The sequence below is a fragment of the Aricia agestis genome, chromosome 3 (assembly GCF_905147365.1).
Source record: "Aricia agestis chromosome 3, ilAriAges1.1, whole genome shotgun sequence".
NCBI lineage: Eukaryota > Metazoa > Arthropoda > Insecta > Lepidoptera > Lycaenidae > Aricia > Aricia agestis.
In genome coordinates, this window is record NC_056408.1 from 17,328,643 (window position 1) to 17,344,304 (window position 15,662).

Genomic DNA, 15,662 nt, shown 5'->3' on the forward strand with positions numbered 1-15,662 from the left:
GGAAACGACGGTGCCCAAGCGCGGACTGGGGGCAATCATTTTATTTTGTCAAGTCTTCGGGGGCCGGTGTTGCTGGGGCAACGAATATTTTACCCCCAAATACGTCTTGTGTTGCCCCCAGGTTAAAACTTGTTGTAAAAAGTTGGGGCGACAAAATCTTTAATGAAGAACAAATGAAAGCTATAAATACTTACTCTATTAATATTTAAAGTTTTATAGAGAGAAAAGCTAATAAAGATTAACAAAGATACGTAGTTCCGACCTGCTCCGATCGGTTCGTATGAAAATTTTTAACGCATAGCAAACAAGCAAAACGCTGTGTGTAAGAAAGCTTTTTCACTTTTAAACTTTATATTTATTGCCCGCTTTTAATTATATAAGTCAGGGGTTCCCACTCATTTCACACCCCCCTTTAAACCTTTAGCGCCCACAAGGGTCGTTATCGCCCATTTTGGGAAAAGCTCATTTAAGAGGCAGAATCGATTAAGTAGTCCCATACTCCTTAACGGTCGATTAGATTAAGCTGATTGTGGGTAGTTAGAAAAACTGTGTGTCGCTTAATTGCGAGTACTTAATGATAAATTGTATGGAAAGTAGAAAATAAATTATAATAAAAGAATAAAATGGTAGTATACTTAGTTTTAGACAAAAAAAATTGAAGTAATTATAAATATTTATATTATGTCTTGCAAGCTTCTATTCAATTTATATTTTCGGGTCAGATAGTAAGTACGAATTATCAAATACTAGAGATCACCCAATGGTCGAAATTCGACCTTAGTTTCAACGACATTAGGACTACTACCGATATTTTGTAAAAAAAATATTGACTTTATCAAATTTTTTCAACTCTTGTCTCTGGGTCTCAGCTGATCTCAGACTGGCCGTGCATTGTCTAGTATCTATATTATTGTCTAGATTCAATAAAAAAAAACTATAATACCTAATCCATTTTCAATTATTTGTCACCTTGTTGCCAACAGACTTCAACCATAAATAAAAGAGTATAATTCGTATGTATAGGCTTGTCACTCAAAAATCTGTCATTTTTCCTAGTGTGTGTGTAATGTTTTATTTGTTAAAAAATGTATGATAAAAGAATAATTTCAAAATAATATTAGCTCGATGCACTCCTTCACCATATAAACTATAACTGTGCAAAATTTTATTCCCCTACGTTTCCCCATTTTTCGCCAAAAGGGATACAAAGTTTTTGGCTCACGTATTAATATATAGATAATATTATAATGGTAGTTAAATAGTAAAAAAATTCAGCTTTTTTATATTTTGTGTACTTAGATCAAAAACAAAATAAATGGTTGGATCTGTTTCAGAGAGATACATATTGACCTGCAAACTCTAGGGCCAAAAACCGGCCAAGTGCGTGTCGGGCCACGCGCAATGTAGGGTTCCGTAGTACCACTAGTTTTTGATAATTTTTGTATGGTCAATAAATGTACATTTATAACGTGTTTTACACTACTAACAACATCATCTCAGTTACGTTCAAATGAATTTGGACGAAAAGTTCCTTTATACTTCGCCGAATACATTTTTATTAGTTGATCGACTATTAATCAATAACTTATGAAGTCTTCTTAGCCGTGATAGTTTTCCTATTAAATTCAGCAAATTTCCTACTCCCGAGAATTTTTTCACATTTCTAGAAGCAACCGTTTAGCTGGTAGAGGCCAGAGGGGGACTCTAAACGATTTTTTCCACTTAATATATTTTCACAAACGGATCCCTAAATCGAAAAATGATCTATGAATGCTCATAATATTTTTTTTAAAAACCTATCCAACGACACTCTACATGATGGGATGGACACGAAAAAAAATGCATCCCCGCTTGATGTGTAGGGAAGGTACCATAAAAAATATTTTTTTTAGATTTCATGTACTTTTTGTCGGCATCATTAATACGTCCATTCATGCCAAATTACAGCTTTGTAGGTCCTATAGTATCCGAGGAAAACCGCGGACAGACAGACGGACGGAAAGACCGAAACTATAAGGGTTCCTTGTTGACTACGGAACCCTAAAAAGGATAAGTAGCTATTTTTAAAAACTCCCATAATACAAAACTGTCTTACATAAGATATTCCTAAAATTCCTTCTCGACGAGAAATCGTATCGCATTATTGATTCAAATGAACAAAAAAAGGTTCTCTACCAAAAACAACCATTCAAATACCCACATTTGTGACAGAGCGTTAAACGCTCTGTCACTTTGCGTTTACGCTGGGCACCCTATCATTTATACCTGTGCACACACACACAGACGCAGGTCTGTCCGCACGTAGGGACAGGGCACCGAGCCCTTCACGCTGCCCAACTGGCAACGAAAAAGCGACCTCTACCAAAAACACCACTCAATTATCCACATTTGTGGCAAAACGTTTGCTCTGGTCACCCTATCATTGATACCTATGCATCACATACACAGACGCAGGTCTGACGTAGGGACAGGGTATACATGCCCTTCGTTGCCCAACTGGTTTGCCACGAAAAAGCGATCTCTACCAAAAACACCACACAATTGTGTGGTGTTTTTGGTAGAGAACGTTCGTGCTGGTCACCCTATCAATCCTATCATTGATACCTGTGCACACAGACGCAGGTCTGTCCGCACGTAGGGACAGGGCACACAGCCCTTCACGCTGCCCAACTGGTTTGCCACGAAAAAGCGATCCTAACCAAAAACACCACTCCATTAGCTACATATTTTGTGGCAAAACGTTCGCGCTGGTCACCCTATCATTGATACCTGTGCACACAGATGCAGGCCTGTCCGCACGTAGGGACAGGGCGCACACAGGCCCTTTACGCTGCCCAACTGGTTTGCCCGCCCTCCTTACGATTGTTTTGTATGTAGTAATTACAATGACAAAAGGTATTGCAGATCTAATTACTCAACCGAAAGTGCATCCAACAATATGATATGCTGTTTAAATTCAATTTTTAACTGACTTCTAAAAAAGAGGAGGTGTTATGTTCTGCTGAATATACTTATTTTTTTAAATTTCATCAGAAATGTCATGAAATCTTATTATAAAGTTATTACCTTTTTATTAGCAAATTTACACAGCCCCAGTGTAAAAAAAAATACCAATGTAACTCTTGGCAAGATTCATAATCTGCATGCTTTTCTGAATTTAATCCCATTCTAGAACGCGTCACCCATATTTTGAATACTCAACTCCACACAACGCCTGCTCTATCTGCTTGTCTTTGTCTGGCACATTGGAAAAGTCAATTGACAGAAAACGAGAGTGGACTGGCGCGACGAACGTTTATTTCTTAATATTTGTATACAATTCGATAACTTATGCAATTAAAAGCAACTTTTGTTATGAAACCACTTTCATAAACGCAATATTTAATATACCTGTCGAACAAAGTTGTCTCCCGATGCGTATAAACTACGAAAGACTGACGTCATACTTTCGTAGCACGTTTATAAACGTAAAAATATATTTTAGATAATATATTTTTACGTTTATAAAAGTGAGAAGTACTATTGTGTTCATTTAATATTCTCCAAAGGCGTAGACAAACGAGTACGATTACCGTGGGAACTGTTTTTACACGGGCAAAACCGCGCGCACTTTTAGTACAATCATAAAATAACTTGAGAGAAAACCAAAACATGCGATTAAACGGCAGTTTAGTAGAGTTTCAAGTTTTTGTTTTTTAAATATCAAAATGAATCGAAGGTGTAAATCGGAAACTAGGGTGGACCCTGGTTTTATGTTACAGGTAGGTCATAGTTAATAATGATGAGAGCGTAAAAAACTGCTCAAGTAAATAAATAAAATATTTATCAACTTTGAAATTATTTTAAGCCCGTAGAGCCGTTGAATATGTAAAGCGGGTAGTTTTGGCGCGTGCCGCTGACAGGTGATGTGTGGCCGCCATTTTGTCTGAATTTATCGTCTGTGGCCGAATTTATTGCGGCCATTGCTGCGGAGAAACATGCTATTGATTGAAAAACGATTTCATATATCACGGGCTTTTTTTAAACTATTTTTGCCAAAATATATGGCAAAATTTACTCCGTCATGTGATTGCTATTTAACAAGTTTCCGTAGTTAGGTACAGTTGTATTACAAGTTCTCGTAGAGTTCCTTGGGAAGGGTGCAGTTTTAATTGTAGGCAGGTGAAGGATTTTCGAAGACACCGGCATGGTTTTTGTTTAGACATCTGCACGGTTTTCGTAGACACATACACAGTTTTCGTAGACATCTACACGGTTTTCGCGGACACATTACAGTTTTCGTAGAGACCTGCACGGTCTTAATAGACCGGTTATCATATAAACACCTGTACAGTGTTCGTAGACATCTGTACAGTTTTCGTAGACACCTGTACAGTTTTCGTAGACACCTGTACCGTTTCCGTAGATACCTATACGGTTTTCGCAGACATTTATGTACACTTAATAGACCGGTTATCTGTTATCATATAAACACCTGTACCGTTTTCGTAGACACCTGTACAGTTTTCGTAGACACTATAGATTTCGTAGACACCTGTACAGTTTTCGTAGACATTTGTACAATTTTCGTTGACACCTGTACCATTTTCGTAGACACATGCATAGATTTCGTAGACACCTGTACAGTTTTCGTAGACAGCTGTACAGTTTTCGTAGACACTATAGATTTCGTAGACACCTATGCGGTTTTCGTAGACATAAACACACCGGCAAAATTAGAGGAACATAACAAAATTTTCAATATTTTTTAAATTGTTCACTGATTTTTATATATTTATTTATTTATTTACTAATTGATTATTAAAAAATAAATTTTATATAAATTTAGGGCATAAAAACGTGAAAAATAGAAAAAAATCAGCAAAAATCAAAAAATTAAGAAAATCTTTGAAATTTCAGTAGTAAGTTTTTAAGATAAATTCTCCATTTTTATTAAAGAAATGCCATGTTAAAAGCGTGTAATGCCTTCTATGGATCTCAAGAGGGCCTGGATACGCCATTCCATGCTTGCATTTTAATTGTCAATCATTTCCTGTGGGATATTCTCCTACTCCTCCAGTAGCGCCAACTCGAGCTCCTGGACACATTTTGGAGCTGGAGTTTTAACTCGTACCGTTCACCCATTGATGTGCCACACGTCTTCAATCGGATCCACATCCGTAGACCACGCTGGCCTCTCCACCTGGGCTACGCCAGCATCGTTTAGGTAATAATGCACGATTTTCTTACTCTATAGACGCACATAAAATTGAAATTACTACCTAAAACTGTGTAAAAGGCACACCATGCAGTTCCAGGATGTCGGTGCTATAGCACTATACTGTCAAAGTACCATCATCTATAATCATCAGCTCCATGCGGGCTCCAAATCATATGCAACTCCAAACCATTACGAAGCCTGCATCATAGGCCACTGTTTCCGGTAAGTTTGATGGCCTGTAGCTTTCCTTATGATTTATCCACATTCTTTATCGCCTGTCAATACAATGTACACAGAATTTGCTCCCATCACTGTACAGCACAAGATTTCACTCACTTGTCTAATTTTGATGTTCACGCGCAAATCTTAGCCTGGCTCTTCGGTGTCCTGTCTCAAGTTTTGTTGCCCTTGCTGGCACTTTTGAGTTTAATTTAACTTCTTTGAGTCTTCTTCTTACTGTACAATCACTTACACGTTCATCTTGGACCTGTTCCGACAGGTTTCGTGTCTGCATAGCAGTTTGAGGTCGATTTCTTAAGTTTTGTTTCCTTACAAAATGGTCATCCTGAACCATTGTCACCCGATATCTGCCTTGTTATCGTCTCCGAACGTAAGATCCAGTCTCTCTGAAGCGTTGAAAGTTACGATGAACCACGGAAGCCGACACACCTAAGGCCTGACTGACCGAACGGTAGGTGTGACCTTTTTCTATCGTGGTTACAGCTCTAGCTGTCGCAGATGCTGGGAAATCACTAATTTTGTATCTAAGCAATGTGTTCTTCCAAAAACCAAACAATCAAATGAGCTGAGCATACCTTTCACCCCGCTAAAACGCCATTCTTATCAGGAACACTTACAACGTCAATAATCGAAAAACACTTATTAGGGCATAATTGCTATAAAAACCTGTCAACTTGCCAGTTTTGTTCAATATTTTATTTCTTGAATGAGCTTAGAAGCTATAAAAAAGGCTTTCAGACAGCCCGACCCACTTGAGTTCAAGTTTTGGCCCTTTTTACCTATGTTCCGCTAATTTTGCCCGTGTGTGTATGTACATTCTCGCGCATCCATGCGCCCACAAGCGAATCACTGTAGGCATTCTGGCGAATTCGCGCGCACTCGTTCGACTTGTCAATTTGACTCTTCGACGTGGTTCGATTCGCTTCTTGGTCGCTAGACCATTCGATATTTGTCGGTCTTTTGGAAAATCTTATATGTATATAAAATTCTCGTGTCACAATGTTAGCCCGCGGGCTGCTCCGGAACGGCTTTACTGATTTAATTTTAAACAAATTTTATATGCATATTCAGTGGGTCTGAAAATCGGCTACTGTGTACTTTTTATATTGATAAGTGCATTTGTTGAATAAATAATAGTAAATTATTTATTTAGTCACTTTAAGGGGCCGGGTACCCTCGAAATTCTCATACATACGCAATACCAAAATCATTTTCTCATACGAAAATATTTAAGATGTTTGAGTTATTTTTCAGCTTAAAATAGTAATTTTACCTAGGTTCCTGCATAAAAATTTACTTCAAAATATTTAAACACAAAAAAAATATTTTGTACTTAGTAAATTTAAGTACTATTTATTTTATATATTTTTTAGTGTTTTACTCTATACTATTTTGAAGTAAATGTTTGTGCAGGAACCTAGGTAATTACTATTTTAAGCTGAAAAATAACTCTAACATGTTAAATATTTTTCGAGGGTACCCCGGCCTCTTAATAAATACGGGCAAAATATTTTAAATGGCAAAGAAACGTTTGCCGGGACAGCTAGTAAAATATAATTTTGTCCGAATACATTTTTTGCTTTTAGTTAGAGGGGTAGAAATTAAAACTTTTTAAATAAATAAAACGTTTATTGTTTGGAATATTTTAAGATTGTATTAAGTTTTAAAACGTGCATACTATACGGGCATTGTAAACCAGGGATCTATAAAAAATACTTTTGACTAAAGTAATTTTTGTCCTTATCGCTTAATATATCGCAAAGGTCGGAGCAGAGGGCACTGCTAGCACATACAGTAAACTATCCGACCAAGATCCGAAATGCTGCACACGTCATAATATAACAATATTGACAGAAACCTTGTCAAACGTCGAACAAAACGTTTTAACTATATGTGCTGATGCTGCACTCCAGCGTTTGCAGTAATAAATTCGCTCTGACCTTCACGTAATATTTACTATTAATTACATAAGTATTTATTAAGGGTCAATTTATACTAACGCAGAGTCGAAGCGCATCGAAGCGAATTATCAAAACTGACTGAAACAAATTCAACCTTAACTTCAAGGCGTTAACGCACTTTATTACTTCTAAGGATTTAAAAATGCGCGCGCATTCGACTTCGCGCGAATGCGCCCGACCAAGGCCGATTGGTCTCGCAGAAGTAATGTGTGCGTTACGCTCTGGAGACAAGGTTGAATTTCCTGCGGGGCTAAAATGGTCACATTTAGCAATTCCTCTCAATCAATTCAGCAAATGAATTGTCAAAACTGTCAAACTGACAAATGTCAAATCAGTACAAAAATACAGAAATGAATTGCAAGCAGAGTTGCATTTTGCGGTTTTAGAAAAATGAATCATATTATGATTCATATCATGATTCTTCAAAGCGATCATTTTAGCCCCGCTGTGCTCAGTTTTTGGAAATTCGCTTCGATGCGCTTCGACTCTGCGGTAGATAAATTGACCCTAAAAGTTTGCAACAATCACATTGTAAGTTTTGTTAACAACAATGCGTTTCACATTTCTTCAATTGACTATGAAATTGTCGACTTTACTTTTACAAAAGTGCTAATATTACTTGCAATTTGCAAACAGCGCTGGAAAACAGTAGTTCTATTGTCTTAAGGTGACTTTCCTATCCCATTTGACCGCGACCGACAAAAATTCAAATAAAATGCCATTTTTTTGACTAGGAAAGGGGTTGCCAATCTTTTACAACCTGCGGCGCAGTTACACGCCGCAATTTAATACGGCGCCCGGTAGAATAGAGCGCCGTGTCATTAGTATTGGTCAGATTAGTGTTAAAGTCTGAGAAAAACTAAAATGGCTGCCATTTTACAACCGTGAGAAAGAGAAAATTTGAGAGCCAATTTGTCAATAAAATATGCTATACATCACAACATTAAATGATCGGACACCGGTGTTGGGACACAATAGTTAGGTTAAGCAGGTAAATAATAGTTAACGTTAATCTTTTAACTAATCAACGTTAAGTTAATAGTTAAAAGTTTAATCATTTACCTGCTTTACATAATTAATATTAAAATTTAATTTTATAATATTTCCGGTTTCCGGATTATGGTGGAGTATCGACTCACGGCGCCCCTCTTGCCTTTCCACGGCGCGGTGCACACTTTGGGAACCCCTGGACTAGGCTATAGGTTACCGAGTACCGACATCGGTGTAGCGACCCACGCCGCCGCTGGTTTGTAATGGCGTTGAGCCAAATGAAACCTCTGGTTATAAAGTGGCATTTTATTTGAATTTTTGTCCGTCGCGGTCGATTACCGCGTTGATCGGAACGGTACCTTTAACGGCTGATACAGCATACAGCATATAATTATTATATCACACCGCAGTGGAGCGGCTCGCATTTTCCATACTTTATGTCAAGTATTGTAAATAGCACAGTGGTATAATCTTACAAGCTACGAATAATAAAAACTAAGGAAGAGTAACTGTGTCAAAAAAATTGACCACGAGTCTACAAAATGTGACCCGAATACATGCATACTTTATGCATGTATTCGGTACACAATTTTGTGTAAATAATAGAAGTGACAATTAATGTCAACGGCTTTATTTCGTAAAGAGTGTTAGTGTGTCGTTGCTATTTCCATATTTTTGTGTGCGTAAAGTAGCCAAATTCAAAACCGTTGAAGTATGGGAGTTACGTTTCCTTAGTTTTTATTATTCGTAGCTTACAAGAAAAGGAAAGGCGCGCGTAGGTAAAATCAGAATGAAAGCCGCCATCTTGTAAAATTGATTAAATTTGCACAATCGAACAAAAACAACTTATAATGAATTTAAAATTGATATTCTTAAATAAAACAAATTCTTAAACTAGTTTGTCTTTTTAATTAACATAGACTTATTCTCTGACACTAATAAAATATTTACGCAGCGTATATTTAACTCAAGGTTCGCTATCTTTGTGACCTTTTCGACATGTCAAACAAAGGCACTTTGTGACCTTTTCGACATGTCCTCGAGTAGTAGTTCATATTTTCCGCTGTGTAAATATTTTTTTAGTAAGAAACTTAGTCTTAACTTCTGGCCTTTAGAAAATATAGAATTGAAATAAAACGTACAAAATATACACATAAGTTTAAGAACATTGCTAGCTGATGAAAACCACGTTAAACGTATGCAACATTTTTAAGTGCTCATTCAACACAATGTTATGTCAGAATATAAAATTTTTATATACATATTTTAATATTTTTGGTGTTAGAAATTTTAATTTTTTGCGAAAATTGGCTTACGTAAACCTCGGTCGCATCACAATGTTATATTGTATAGTAAGCAGACCTTGGTAGTTGGTAGTTATTTGTTGGGTACAGATTTTTATTAGTAGGGGTGAAATAATACATTTCATAAAATTACAATAAAATTTATGGTTAAACCTTTTAATTCATCAAGCCCCATACGGTCACCACTCACCGGTGACCGAGACACAATAGAAATTCTATTGTGTCTCGTTTTTCCACGATCGACGGGTATAGGTGCGACCGCACTATGCTACACAACACGACGCGACACTTCACTTTCCATAGAACGGTGTGCCGAGTGTGACTTTTTTGTTTGACATTCGATCGTGAACGCGTTTGGCGTTTACTAAGATTTTGTATGGGAGCTGGGCTCACTCCCGTGAGCATCGCTAGGTGGCGTTGTACAAATCCCATATAAAATCTTAGTAAACGCCAAACGCGTTCACGATCGAATGTGAAACAAAAACTCACACTCGGGCCTCAGATGTTTTACAAACGTGAAACTGACGTATAACAATCGTCAGTTCCATGGAACGTGCAGTTTCGCGTCGTGTCGTGTCGTTTTAGTGAGGTTTCGCTAGAGTAATTCATTCTATGTGACAATAACATGGCAATTGTATTTTATGCGTCTTTTAGTAGATCAATGTAACTATAAAGATGATCGCACATTAATCAGCACGCATGCACCGAAGGAGGCGCATTTTAGAATTCGTTGTATGAAATGATGTGAAACCTCGCACATTCGTCCGCACCGTACGCGCCGCATTTCGTGTATTATGCGGTCCGTACGGTGCGTACGGTGCTGACAAATGTGCGATCAACTCAAAAAAATAAGTAATTACAATAAGCTAACCCGCGTAAGTTGTATTAACACAAGTGGCAAGTTCACTACAGCTTGCAGTGCGCGCCTTTCCGCGGTATATTGGTGAACGGTGCTGGTAGAGGATGAAGCCTTCTTCGGGACTTGAACTCCACTAGGTCTGTTATTTTCACCGCCTGCAAAAAATATTTAACATAAAAATACAGCCGAATATAGAACCTCCTTTTTTAAAAGTCAGTTAAAAAGAAGGTAGAATATTTACTATTAGAGGTCGCATAGTTCGGTTGTTTTGAGTTGTTGCAACTAACGCATTATTTATCTTTGTTGCGTTGCCGTCGCGGTAATAAATACAAATCACGTACATACAGAAACAATATCGCACTACTGTAGCTCTACCACACTGACCTCCATTATACAAGTACGCTGGACTTATGATACCCTTTGGAATGACAGCTATTTTTTGGTGCCTGTTTGAAGCGGAATCAGCGCCCCCAATGCGGGGGAAGAGAACTAAATCTGACGTTAAAATGACGTTTGAAAGTCGCCATATTGGCGCTGATAGCAGCAGTGAGAGTACTTGGAACTAAAACTAGTTTCTACAACCAATAGCGATTAAGCGGCCATTTGCAAGTATGTTTACGTCAGATTTAGTTCTCTTCCCCGCATTGGGGGCGCTGATTCCGCTTCAAATAGGCACAAAAAGCAGTTGGGCATCATAAGTCCAGCGTACTTATATAATGGAGTACTCTACCATGAGTTTAAAGCTATAGTTTTTATCGATACTCGATACCGACTACATAAATATTTAGTATGGCAAATTTTACAGCGCCTCTAGCGGTCACTCTCGGAACTAAAATAGCCATACTAAATATTTACGTAGTCGGTATCGATAAATACTATAGCTTAAAACTCATGGTAGAGCTACTGGTATTAGCAACGTTGAGCGTCTTATGATATACATTTTATATCATTTACTAATATAATTGTTGGTGAAAACTGAAATCAATTTAATTGTTGTTTTATGTTTAATGAAGCATGTTTACACCATAAAGTTAATATACCTAGCGGAATAGAGAAACAAAGGCCTGAGCAAGAGAGATGTCACTATCAGTGCGTGGTAAAAAGAGACGTGTGATACATGACAGCGGTACTCTTTTTTTGACTTCCAGTCGGCACGTACCGCACGTTGACAATTTAATCTCATAGAAATCATGTTCAATCATGCTTGTGTAAGTGTATACGTACACATATCTTCTGTGTGTAAAGATATAATAATAATATTATTTATTATTATTATTATATCTTTACACACAGATGAAACCAATTTTGGTTACGATTGACAGCTCGAGATTGTTGCTCTATTCCGCTAGGTATATTATCTTTATGGTTTACACTTGATTGTAAATTAATGCAAATAATTAATGATTTTTGAGTTATGTCATATTATGTAAGACTTGTCACTTAGAAGTTGGGATGGCTGTGAGGTCACGGAATGGGTCAAGCGGAAGACCGGCGTTGGTTGCCTGCTGGGTGTGCCAACACTGCCGAGTTTGGTCCAATTTGCGGTTATGCTATTTCACTATTTTGTAATATTTCTATTGTTTTTTTTTTAATTTTTATTTAATATTATTATGTATCTTATAATTATTTTAGCTGTAAATAAACGTTTATTCCATTCTATTCATTTTCATCACTAATTTTCGTTAAGAAGTTAAATACAATACGTAAAGCATTGAATTAGTTACAACTTACAATCGTTCGCACTAGTAGTGTTGTTACAATACATCAGTGACAACTCACATAACAAATACACTTACCTTATTTTCCTCCTGCTCCTTTTCCATGACACCGGCGCCGCCCTCCGCCGTGGACACCACGTACACCGACAGCTTCTGCCGGTCAGTGGAATCCTCGCATATGTGCTTCTGTGACAGAAGATTAGCTTGTAAAAAAGTGACTGATCGGCTCGAAGGACCAATATCTGGTATTTTGACATACACAGCACCAGCAACAGAAGTTTCTGTTTGACGTATCATGTAAGACAACATCATATCGAAGTTACTTGTTATAAGTTTTATAAGTGGAAGAGCCATGCTTCGGCACGAATGGGCCGGCACGACCGGAGAAATACCACGTTCTCACAGAAAACCGGCGTGAAACAGCGCTTGCGCTGTGTTTCACTCCCTTATTTCATAAAAAAAAAAGAAAAAAAAAAAAAGCAATATGTAGGAAGTAGGAACACACTCAATGCAAATCATATTATGTTCCTACATAATATTATGCCGTCTTTGAATTAATTTCTATGATGAGACATAACGTAATTCTTGTAACTGACCTTATAAAACTGCAGTAGTTCTTCCTTGGTGATGGTATTCAGTTCCTCGACCTCAACTCGCGGCCGGTCGAAGTTGTACACCTGCAATTTATTGATATTCAATTACGTCTTGTATCTTTAACTTTTAGAAAAAAATATATATACTGAGCTGTGCCATTATTATGCAAGATCTACCTACACAATTCTGAAAAATACTATTTGTACTGTCGTAATTCCAATCACATCAGCGGACGAATAATGGGCGAGGTTGCAGCGTACTTCCTTTTTGATAAGTGGGATAAGCAAGAGCAATTGTCAGTTGTTTATAACTGAATGTCAAAAATATAGATCAGGGGTTCCCAAACTTATTTTGTCTACTGCCCACTTCAAGAACAAATTATTTTTTAACGCCCCCATTGTATCACCTACTTACTTAATATCTTTATATAAATTAAGGGGCTTTCGCTGCAAAATTTATAAAAATTAATACAAAATTCTAAATTAGTCGTTTTCAAACCATATTTTTACCATTACCACCGACTTAATTTGTATTCCCGATTTTTCTCCAATCCCGGAATTCCGGGACTTTTGTTTGACAAAATATTATATTCTAAGAAATCGCCTCCAAAACTTGCTAGCCAAAAATTAAAACTAATGTGAGGGAATAGATGCATTTAATTTCAAATGCATCCAGATGAAATGAAATTACAAATCACCCCCCAAGCCTCTACACAACGCCCCTATTTTTTTTCTGAGTCGCCTCCCTTTAGGCCTTCACAAGGGGGCGTTATTGCCCACTTTAGTAAAGGCTGATATTTATAGATGGTATAATTTGTATAATTTTCTTAAAATTTAATTTCGTTAGCGTAACGATCGACTATCGAAAGTTCCTGCTTATGCTAATCGTACATTTATCAGCACCGTAAGCGTCGTACGCGCCGAACGCACCGCATAGTTCACGAAATGCGGCGCGTACGGTGCGGACGAATGTGTGAGGTTTCACATCATTACATACAACAAATTCTAGAATGCGATGCGGTCAGCTTCACAATCCTAAGGTTCTCTTAACACTCTGCAGCTGAAGGTGTGCGTACCTGCGCGGTGATCTCGCTCCAGGCGCGCGAGGCCTTGGTGGCCATCCGCTTGGGCCGCTCGAGCCGCTGCGCCGCCAGCGCCGCGCGGTGCTTCAGGAATTCCTCCTCACTCATGTTCTCTAAATACTCCTGTCGAAACATATTACGTACAATATATTGAATGGTTAATGTAATATTTAAGATGGCTACAGACATGTAAAATTTCAGCAACTAGTGTATCAAGATAAAGGTAGGTTACAGGACATAAATGGCACAAACCTAATTAAAATAGCTACTCTCAAACCATGGAGTACAGCCCTCAAAAAAACTAAAATGGTCATAAATGCAAATACCTCAATTTTATAAATACGATCAAATGTCCGTTCTTGCCACCCACCCTTACGTTAAATGTCCTCAAGCGTCTTAGATCCTAAGGACACTTGAACATAAATGACCCTACAAGACCATTAGTTGACACCGAGCGTTCAAATTTTTGGGTATTTCTCTTAAAAGTAACAAACTTTTGTAACTAGTTTCTTGTATTACTACTGCTATATACACAATAATGAATAAACCAACCTGTTGGCTCCTAATGAACGCCTCTATCCGCTGCTCGAGGTATGCGGGGTGCCGGTCGCTCTGCACGATGAACCGCAGCCCCTGCACGCCGTTGGAGATCCGCAGACCGCTGAACACGATGTAGCCCAGTTGCTCCTGAGGTAAATTAGTAAATTACGTAAAAATTATAAGTGAAAAAGTGTGGTTGACATGCTACCTATTCACGCTAAAACGTAGATACATGGCGTCCATGCGACGAGGAAAAATGCGAACAGCATCTATTTTACTATAAATCACATTAAAAAGGGTGGCCTTAAAATTTTTGTATGCCTAGCTCACTGAGCTATTGCTGCTCTTGCTCTCTTTTTCTTTCTCTCTCTGTCTCTTTCTTTCTCTTTTTTTTGTTCCCTCTATTTATCGTGCTCTCTCCATCTTTTACTATCTGTCTCAACCCTAAGGTTGCTTTTCCACCAGAGATGTGTTGCGAGGAATGTGTTTTTGAGAACCAAGAGAATGGCTTCATTGACGTGACCTTGGTTCTCAAAAACACGCAAACAATTCCTCGCAACACATCTCTGGTGGAAACGCAGTGAATTTCTCCCCCCTCACCTTGGTCCTTAGAACGTTGAAGCAGGGCTCGCTGAGCGCCTGCGCGAGCAGCTCTAGCGTGACGTTGGCGCGGGTCTCGCGCGCGCCGCACGCGTAGTACAGCGACGCGCACGACGACTTGTGCACGCTGTTCTCGATAGAGCGGAGGTACCACGCGCCTGACAACATATTCATTATTAAAATATTTTATTGTAGGTCCTAAAGTTATTAAGGCTGCCTTCACATTAAGTCGCGAGTATTGCGGCAGCCGCGCGACTGCTATACTAAAACGAGTCGCGCGGCTCGTTTTAGTATGGAGCCGCGCGGATGTCGCGCGGCTGCCGCGAAGCTTGCGACTTAACGTGAAGGCAGCCTTAAGCAGTACGAGGTGTAACAAAACTAAGTGATAATACTTTAGGCCCGAAGTGATAAGTTTAGGGTGTGTCAAGTTCACTGTGAAAGAAGCATCGCTGAAAGAGCAACATTTTTTTGTGATTTGCATGGGCAAGAGCGCCAGCGTCATGAGTTTGCCCATACAAAAGTTGAAAAAAGGTACTCTTTCACCGCTGCTACTTTTACAGTAAACTCTATACGAG

At 38.3% G+C, this 15,662-nt stretch overlaps 1 protein-coding gene across 2 annotated transcripts in view; it reads right to left on the reverse strand.

Annotated features, from left to right (window-relative positions):
* Nucleotides 1-10,367: 10,367 nt before the first annotated feature.
* LOC121725572 (insulin-degrading enzyme) overlaps nt 10,368-15,662 on the reverse strand; it is a 28,778-nt gene continuing 23,483 nt past the window's right edge. For both annotated transcript variants that reach the window (XM_042112587.1, XM_042112588.1), the window contains exons 21-26: nt 15,088-15,245; nt 14,500-14,634; nt 13,942-14,070; nt 12,869-12,949; nt 12,351-12,458; nt 10,368-10,709 (exon numbers count right to left, since the gene is read on the reverse strand). In XM_042112587.1, the coding sequence (XP_041968521.1) occupies nt 10,602-10,709; nt 12,351-12,458; nt 12,869-12,949; nt 13,942-14,070; nt 14,500-14,634; nt 15,088-15,245 (719 nt within the window). In that variant the 3' untranslated portion in view covers nt 10,368-10,601. The remainder of the gene's footprint in view (nt 10,710-12,350; nt 12,459-12,868; nt 12,950-13,941; nt 14,071-14,499; nt 14,635-15,087; nt 15,246-15,662) is intronic.